The sequence below is a fragment of the Conger conger genome, chromosome 1 (genome assembly GCF_963514075.1).
Source record: "Conger conger chromosome 1, fConCon1.1, whole genome shotgun sequence".
NCBI classification, from domain to species: domain Eukaryota; kingdom Metazoa; phylum Chordata; class Actinopteri; order Anguilliformes; family Congridae; genus Conger; species Conger conger.
In genome coordinates, this window is record NC_083760.1 from 64426275 (window position 1) to 64436372 (window position 10098).

General features: G+C 41.1%; 1 protein-coding gene across 1 annotated transcript; it reads right to left on the reverse strand.

Moving 5' to 3' along the window:
* Window positions 1–1014: 1014 nt before the first annotated feature.
* On the reverse strand, window positions 1015–3304 carry LOC133140282 (C-C chemokine receptor type 1-like). The gene has a single exon (XM_061260086.1). The coding sequence runs from the start codon at window positions 3291–3293 to the stop codon at window positions 2262–2264; it is 1032 nt and encodes a 343-aa protein (XP_061116070.1). The 5' UTR covers window positions 3294–3304; the 3' UTR covers window positions 1015–2261.
* Window positions 3305–10098: the final 6794 nt, after the last annotated feature.

Below are 10098 nucleotides of genomic sequence, written 5' to 3' on the forward strand. Positions count from 1 at the left end.
AGCATAGTAGCATCCGTTGCCAGTCCTCGTACAGTTGAGTGTCATCCACTGGTTTTGGACTGGTCTTGCCCCCGGATCTCTGCAGGGTTACTTATGAAGCGGTGGAGTCTTGATGATTCAGCAGATGTCCACCGGTCTTTCTATCTGGCCTTGAGCCAGGCCTCCTTGGTAGCAGCCCGTCGGCGTGCAAAGCAAAGGGGCGCCGGGACGCAGGGGTGGGTGTGGTGAGGTCAGGGGGACTTCACAACCCTGGGAGAGGTTGTTGCACAGCATGATGCCATACTAATATGAGTGTGTAACTGGATGACTGAAGAAAATATTGGTTTACTCATTTCTAACGAAGCAGAAATGATGCTGCCATGGTCCCAGACAGCTCTGTAACAAGATGGCATATTTCAGACTTAATGGGACACATTTTCAAGGGCATTTGTGAGAGATATGCAATACAGTATTATATGACACTATGAGATTAACATGTTGTCGCTTCCTATACCATAACTCCAGGTGATTTATTCTGAACTATTGTTGGTCTTTTTACATCATCTCCATATTATTTTCTCTTTGGGATGGTCTCCAGTGTGAAACTCACCACGTGCTTGTCTGGGATGGTCTCCAGTGTGAAACTCACCATGTGCTTGTCTGGGATGGTCTCCAGTGTGAAACTCACCATGTGCTTGTCTGGGATGGTCTCCAGTGTGAAACTCACCATGTGCTTGTCTGGGATGGTCTCCAGTGAGAAACTCACCATGTGCTTGTCTGGGATGGTCTCCAGAAGCTTCATGTGTCATCAGGCATTGATTTTGGTATGGGCGACATGGGCAGCTAGGGCGGCATTGGGCAGCCAGGGCGGCATCTTGCCAGGGGCGGCACAGGGCGCCTGCACCAAACAAATCGGAATGGTGACATTTGCGCTATCAGTTTTCTATCGCTCATTCGCACATCATGAAAATGACAGACCAGGAATTCAAGCTCAATAGTTTTATTGCTCAGGAAACACGTGATCATGCAGTCAGATTTCAACGCAACGTTTTAATGGCGGCTGGCCGATAGCCCCCCAGCCGCCCCCAAACCCCACACAGGGTAACGTGCACTTTTAACATACATGCACATTAAATGTTATTAAATGCTGACATCGTTCCCTAGTCAACTAACACATTCTCAATAACAATTTTAGGCAACAGCGCTTGAATAATAAAACGTAATAATAATTACGGCACTTACAAGAATAAAACACTTTTTTTGCAGTGTAGGCAGCTGCTTTAAAATACATAGGCAGCAAAGCAGATGAATGTACCACAAGGCTATATGTTCTCAGACATCTGCTTTTCTCTTAATAGCAGTAATATGTTAATTTCTCTCGGAAACCAGAGGAAATTCTACCAGTGCAGTGATCAAAAGCATGCCATACTAATTGGAGTGTGCAGCTGGAAGGCTGAAAAAACAAAGCAGAAATGATACTATCTGACCTACACAGTATCATTTCTGCTTTGGTGTACTTCAGGCTTAATGGGACACATTTTCACTTTCACTTTTTTGTATTTCTTGTATTTTCTTAGTATTTCTTGGAACCAAAGAATATGCAATACTGTATTACATGACACTATGAGATGTACATCTTGTTGCTTCCAATACCATAACACCAGGTCATTTATTCTGAACTATTATTGGTCTTTTTGCATTATCTCCATATTTTTTTATTTTCTCTTTGGACGTGTCTGTCAAAATGTCAAACAGTAAAGCAATAACACATTAAATAAATTGATTACTTTTTCAGCTGAAGTGTGAACATTCTATATTTTGGTGTTTCCATTTCATAATCATTTATATTTCAGAAATTCAGTTTGTATGTGTTATATTAATTACATGAATGGCATTTGGCAGATACTCTTATCCAGAGCAACATACAGTTGATTAGACTAAACAGGAGACAATCCTCCCCTGGAGCAAAGCAGGGCCTGACGGCTGTGCGGATCTTATTGTGGCTACACCGGGGATCGAACCACCAACCTTGTGTGTCCCAGTCATGCACCTTAATCACTACGCTACAGGCCTTACCTATATTCCTCAAATTAACCCTTCAATATCATTCATTTTTAAAATACATTTCTTGTAAAGGCTCAATACATTTGGCTTTTTTACATATATATCATATATTTATATCAAATTATATTTATTATACATCTAATTATATTAATAATAAGCAATAGCTAAACATGAAAAAATAAAGATGTATTTTCAAACCCAGTCACATAACCCTTGTACTATTTATGCTCTGTTGATCTGGAATATGAGGATATTCTGTCAGACAGGTCCACAGGAGAAGAATTTAAGGAATTACATGAGAAAATGCATGGAAACCATTTCCTAAGCAATTTGAGGACCCTTCTCTGAAACTTCTGTCCCACCAAAGCATAGATGATTGGATTCAAACAGCAGTGAGTGAACGCAATGGTCTCAGTCCAATGCAGAGAAAGAACTAGATTCTGGCTGAAATCACAGTCACTGAAGTAGCCTAAAGTTTGCAGAGCAAGCAGGAATATGGAGATATTGTATGGAGTCCAGAAAAGGAAGAACAAAATCACAATAATGAAAATTAATCTGATGGCTTTGTGCTTTTGGACAGATCTCAGTGTGACTAAAGTGGGGATTATTCTGGAGTAACAGAACACCATAATACAGAGAGGAAGCAATAACCCTAACAGGTTAATTTGAAAATATGTGACCTCCTTCCATTTGCTGTCCTGAGGAAACTCCTCCTTACAGGTGAAAGAAGCAGACTCGTTCACCGCTTGTGTGAAGATGATGGTTGGGAGAGAGGCACAGAGACTGATGACCCAGATCACTCCACACAGGGCCATGCCCACATGCATGGATCTGTGTCGGGCAGTGGTGACAGCGTGGACGATGACCACATAGCGATCCACACTCATCAGCACCATGAAAAAGATGCTGGCATAAAAGCCCAGCAGGTACAGACCAGTCACAGTTTTGCACAAGAAGTCCCCAAAGGGCCAGTCTTCTGTTGCTGCATAGTAGGACCAGAAGGGCAGAGAAATAATGAAGAGCAGGTCGGACACGGCCAAGTGGAGGAGACAGAAGTCGGTCATAGTCATGGCCCTCCTGTGGTAAGCCACCAGCACATGAGCCACCAGTCCATTTCCCATGAGGCCCACGATGAAGACCAGACTGTAGAGGGTGGGGAGGAAGATGCGACCAAACTCCCGAACATTGCCATTGTTACACGGTTGAATGTCATTATCATCTAGATAGTAATATTCACTGTAATCTTCCATTTCTGTTTTCCCCTCCCCTGTAAAATGCCAAAATTAAAGTGGGACAAAGGTCAATTTTACTTCATTGTATTTAATTTTTTTATGGCTGTGCATAATACAATGTTGGTTAAACACTCACAGAGCACTATTAGGTATTTATTTGACTTCTTTTTTAGACTTCGACTGCTGTAGCCTATCCACTTAGAGTTATGATATGTTGTGTGTTCAGAGATGCGCTTCTGCATACCACTGTTGTAATGTGTGGTTATATGCATTACTGTCACCTTCCTGTCAGCTTTGACCAGTCTGGCCATTCTCCACTGACCTCTCTCATTAACAAGGCATTTCTGTCTGCAGAACTGCTTCTCACTGTTTTTTGTTTTGTTTTTTTTTGCTAGTTTTTTGCACCATTCTAGAGGCTGATGTGTGTGGAAATCCCAGGAGATCAGCAGTTTCTGAGATACTCCAACCAGCCTGTCTGGCACCAACAATTATTCCACAGTCAAAATCACTTAGATCACATTTCTACCCCATTCTGACATTTGGTCTGAAAACTGCTAGACAATGTATTTGCTTGTATGCATTTAGTTGCTGCCACATAATTGGCTGATTAAATATTTGCATTGACAAGCTCGTGTACAGGTCTACCGAATAAAGTGCTCACTGACTGTACTGTATATGATAAGCCAAAATTCCCAAGATTCTTTTTACATTCTTATTCCCAGTAAAAACTCATAATTTATTTACATAGGGAAAAATATATACAGACTATGTTGCTATACCCTCAACAGGTAGCTTGAGGAGACAGAACTGTGCTTAAAAATATCTGTTTCCTTTCAATCTTGCATATATTTCTGAAATTACTATTGATTATTTAAAATGATCTTGACAATAAGCAAAGACAATATCACACAAAAAATGTATATTATCTGATTTCACATTTTAATATTTATAAGGTGAGTCAAAGTAGTTGCAAGAATGTTTTGCAAGGAATTTATATTTTCCCTTCAATCTTTGTTGTTTCAAATATTTTTAAGGTTTTTATGAAACAGTAACTTCAACTGAACTTGCCTGTTTCCATGTTGCTGCTCATGTACAGTTGTAGGTCTGGTTGTCTCAGAAATGTGTGAGATTTCCTTTTTGCAAAGACTAAGACACAGATCATTTCCTGCTTGCCAAAAAAGGGGAAGATCTCTTCTGTTCTAATTATTGGACTACTTTTAAAGCACTATTAGGTATTTATTTGACTTCTTTTTTAGACTTCGACGGCTGTAGCCTATCCACTTAGACTTATGATGTGTTGTGTGTTCAGAGATGCACCTCTGCATACCACTGTTGTAATGTGTGGTTATATGCATTACTGTCACCTTCCTGTCAGCTTTGACCAGTCTGGCCATTCTCCACTGACCTCTCTCATTTACAAGGCATTTCTGTCTGCAGAACTGCTTCTCACTGTTTTGTTTTTTGTTTTTTTTTGCTAGTTTTTTGCACCATTCTAGAGGCTGATGTGTGTGGAAATCCCAGGAGATCAGCAGTTTCTGAGATACTCCAACCAGCCTGTCTGGCACCAACAATCATTCCACAGTCAAAATCACTTAGATCACATTTCTACCCCATTCTGACATTTGGTCTGAAAAACAGCTGAACTACTAGACAATGTATTTGCTTGTATGCATTTAGTTGCTGCCACATAATTGGCTGATTAAATATTTGCATTTACAAGCTGGTGTACAGGTCTACAGAATAAAGTGCTTACTGAGTGTACTGTATATGATAAGCCAAAATTCCCAATATTCTTTTTACATTCTTATTCCCAGTAAAAACTCATAGTTTATTTACATAGGGAAACATATTTACATTATTGGCATTTGGCAGACGCTCTTATCCAGAGCGACGTACAACAAAGTGCATACCCATAACCAGGGATAAGTTCGCTGAAAGACCCTAGAGGTAAGTACAATTTCAACTGCTACTTGTACAACAAAGATAAGGGCAAGGGGCAATTTTTTTTTTTTTTTTTCTTTTTTTTTTTTTTTTTTTGAACAAACAAACAAACAGAGCAAAAGTCACCAAAGTTAACTATCCAAACACTGCTTACCTAGCCAACTAAAATACTGATACACAAGTCACAGAGACAACAATTAAGGTTCACAGGGAGGTAGGGAGGGATGGGGAGAGGTGCTGTTTGAAGAGGTGTGTCTTCAGCTTGCGCTTGAAGGTGGGGAGGGATTCTATAGTTCTGACCTCAACGGGGAGTTCGTTCCACCACCGTGGAGCCAGAACAGACAGTAGTCGTGAGCGTGAGGTGGAGGTTCTGAGAGGGGGAGGTGCCAAGCGGCCTGTGGAGGCTGAACGAAGAGGTCTGGCAGGGGTGTAGGGTCTGATGATTTTTTGCAGATAAGCTGGGGAAGACCCTTTAACTGCTTGGAAGGCTAGCACCAATGTTTTGAATTTGATGCGAGCCATGACAGGCAGCCAGTGGAGGGAAGTAAGCAGGGGGGTGACGTGTGAGTATTTGGGAAGGTTGAAGACCAGACGAGCTGCTGCATTCTGGATGAGTTGGAGGGGTCTGATGGCAGACGCTGGGAGGCCAGCCAAGAGGGAATTGCAGTAGTCCAGGCGGGACAGAACCATCGCTTGGACCAGGAGCTGGGTCGAGTAGGGGGTGACTATGTTGCTATACCCTCAACAGGTAGCTTGAGGAGACAGAACTTTGCTTAAAAATATCTGTTTCCTTTCAATCTTGCATATATTTCTGAAATTACTATTGATTATTTAAAATGATCTTGACAATAAGCGAAGACAATATCACACAAAAAATGTATATTATCTGATTTCACATTTTAATATTTATAAGGTGAGTCAAAGTAGTTGCAAGAATGTTTTGCAAGGAATTTATATTTTCCCTTCAATCTTTGTTGTTTCAAATATTTTTAAGGTTTTTATGAAACAGTAACTTCAACTGAACTTGCCTGTTTCCATGTTGCTGATCATGTACAGTTGTAGGTCTGGTTGGCTCAGAAATGTGTGAGAATTTCTTTCTGCAAAGAGTAAGACACAGATCATTTCCTGCTTGCCAAAAAAGGGGAAGATCTCTTCTGTTCTAATTATTGGACTACTTTTAAACATACTCAAATGTAATTTATGTGATGCAGTATGCAGTGAATGTCATGATCCTGGATTTTGTCTGTTAGTTTGATTTGTTATTCTTGTATATTTCTTATTTTTCAAATTCTTATCTGGTTTTCTGTTTACATTACAATTTTCATTGCACTCGTCTTCCCCTGTGATGTCTGTCTTTATGTACTTCGTCAGCCAAACAAGCCTGCAAACATTTTGTATTTATTTTCAAGATCTAAGAAAAGTGGTGGCACAACTTGTGTTTAATTTTTCATGGCATTACCTCAGGCATTTATCCAGGTCCTACTACACTTTTGTGAAAATAATGACCGATATTGTGTATATCTGTGTCCACAAAAGCTACATTTGGTCGTTACAATATGAACAGAATTTCAAACACTGATGATCACATTTCTATGAATATAATTTTTTGGATCATACCTATAACATCAGGCAGATTTCATTTAGCCCCAATCAAAGGGGCTCACTTTGATCTCCAGAGTAAAATCTTACATTTTAGTCACCACACTACAAAAAAAAAAGTCAAACTTAAGAAGTACCATAGTTTGTTGCTAAAGACTCATAAGGTTGCCAATGAGGTGAGACCGTTTAATGGGGAAAGACCATTTTCACTTGACAAGTAATAAGTAATTTAAACAAGTTAGCATTTTACATTTTAAAGGTAAAATAGGTCATTTCAGACTCCTAACGGCCAAGAGAGGAATTGCAGCAACAAACACCCTAAAACCACAACACTGTTAATCCGTCCCCCTTCTCTGTGGACATGCTGACATTGAAACACCCCCCTTTAGCTAACCAATATGAGCAAGCAAGTTATTTGGCTATGTAACTAGCTGGCTATATAGTTAAGATATGATAGTATACCACAAGCAATGCAACTGTAATTTACAGTTTGAGAGAAATAAAGCGATAAAAGGAACGTGTAGCTGCCCAAATTGCACTCTAGACAAGCGATCACTGAAACTCTATTGCTTATCTAGTTAGTAAACAATAACAATTTCCTATCGGTAAGGGACGGCCTGTAGTGTAGTGGTTAAGGTAAATCACTGGGACACACAAGGTTGGTGGTTCTAATCCTGGTGTAGCCACAATAAGATCCGCACAGCCGTTGGGCCCTTGAGCATGGCCCTTAACCCTGCATTGCTCCAGGGGAGGATTGTCTCCTGCTTAGTCTAATCAACTGTACATCGCTCTGGATAAGAGCGTCTGCCAAATGCCAATAATGGGTCATCTTAATGTTACAGGATACAAAGACATTTTAGACAATTGGGTGCTTCCAACTTTGTGGCAACAGTTTGGGGAAGGCTCATTCCTGTGCCAGCTTGACTGTGCCCCTGTGCACAAAGCGAGGTCCATAAAGACATGGTTTGACAGGTTTGGTGTGGAGGAACTCGACTGGCCTGCACAGAACCCCGACCTCAACACCATTGAATACCTTTGGGATGAATTGGAACACCGTTTGCGAGCCAGGCCTTCTCGTCCAACATCGGTGCCTGACATCACAAATGCTCTTTTGGCTGAATGGGCACAAATTCCCATAGATCCGCTCAAAAATCTTGTGGAAAGCCTTCCCAGAAGAGTGGCGGCTGCTATAGCCACAAAGGGGGCTATAGTAAATCCATATTAACACCCATGGTTTTGGAATGGGATGTCCAACATATAGGTGTGATGGTCGGGTGTCCAGATACATTTGGCCATATAGTGTATCTGCCTATTCTCTACTGACCTCTTTCATTAACAAAGTGTTTTAGGCCACAGAACTGCCACTCACTGAATGTTTTTTGTTTATTGTACCAACTGTAGGGCATAAAAATCCAAGCTGCTTCTGAGATGCTTCCTCCACCACATCACAGCAAGGTCAAACTCTCTTAGATCACACATCACGGCCATTCTCATATCTGGCCAAACAAAAAACTCAAACTCTTCACCATGTCTGCATGGTTTATATAATACTTGCCTAACATGTATTTGGTGTGTCATTTTGCTCTGAACAGTTGCCCTTGCTATGTGAATTATATAGGACATTCTGACACTTCATTGCAATGGGTAACTCCTGCAAAAGTAGGTGCTGTGGTGTCAGGAAGAAAATTTGGTTGCTGTCCACCAACTGGTAGCACCAGTCCCACTCACAGGGATGGCCACAGCGGTGATTCATCGCAATCACTATGGCTAAGGCCCATTACCTAATGCATTACCTGAACAAAATATAGGTTCGTTTCTCAGGTATATTGAGAAAGATGTAGATCATATCTTCTTTGGATGCTGTTAGGAACACCCAGCCTTAATCGAGTTAACAATGCCAACCTATGTACCATAAATAGATATCAGTAAGCAACGACTTTGAGTAAGCATGTAGTGCCAAATTAACATCACAAGATTTGTGGTCATTCCAGTAAAAGGTAAAAAACTATGCCTTAAATACTGGTGCAGCAATGATACTGTTGTCACAATCCACAAGGCCAAGACATAAACTTGTTAAAGGCCCATTTTCTCATTGAGAAATTGTGTACATCTTCAACTTGCAACAAATATCTGGCATCTTGCAACCAAATGTCTACTTCCTTTGCTCTCAGGCAGGACAGATGTGTTGTTGTTGTTAAACTACACAAAGGGGTTTTGATCTCCAAGAGAGTATCACACGTTTACCTGAATAAGCATTAATATTTCATCATCACAACCCTCACTTCTCTCACTGACAATACCTTATGCAGGGCGTGGTCTACAAAGGCAACAGATGTCTTGACAGGTGCAATGAACACATAATCTGGGCATAGTGGTGTTTACAGCATGGCAGGGGTGAAGAGAGCAGGACAGACCTGATCTCCTGAAGATCAAACTGGAATTCCACTGATCTCTGCCCTCTGTCTGAGCAGCAGGGATCTCTTTACATCACTGTGGTGCTGGATGGAGGGGAGGGGCCATCTTAAATTTCACCTCAAGACTGTTGCTCAGTGACTCAGTCTCACCTTATGTTCTGGAACCTGGTCAGGATATTCTGGAAGGTAGAGGAAAGCATGGTATAAAAAGTACAAAAGGGTAGCCATGGCGAACTCAACTGATGGTTACCAACGCTTTTGGCGTGAGACGTATGCATTGCGGCTTTGTCTCATACAGGCTCTCGCGCCACTCCAAACACATCCCACGCCAAATACAAAATACATTTCCACGCCCTGATTAAAACAATTCTTAAAGCAATCCCCCCCCCCCCCCCCTCCCGGTCCGCTATCGTCTGCTATTAAATCTCTATTCACTCAGCTGACCGAAGTTGGTAACTCTGCTATGCTATTGGCCATACTGTAGTATGAAAGCCTAAGGAGTCATATTAAAATACACTTAATTACATAAACTTCAACATGGTCTGGGTACTGAGTCAAATTGTTAAATTTACTCATGTAAAGACCATGGTAAAGCTGCAGAGAATGTCTAGGTCAGGATATGAGAATTGCCTCTTTATGATCCATATCTGCCACAATATCAGGAGCAAGCAGAGCACTGTCTTGTGTAAATTTTCTTTAATTTAATAATTTGGCTGTAGATCCAATTCACACCCTAATTTGGAATGATTCAGTGTTAATTTACTTGAACCGTTAATTTCCGTGAGGCAACGTCTGTTTGTAGCCCGGTTGGCGCTCCTAATGAAGTCCCTCCGAGCCTGATTGACAGTGAAGCACTGAGGAGGGCGGGC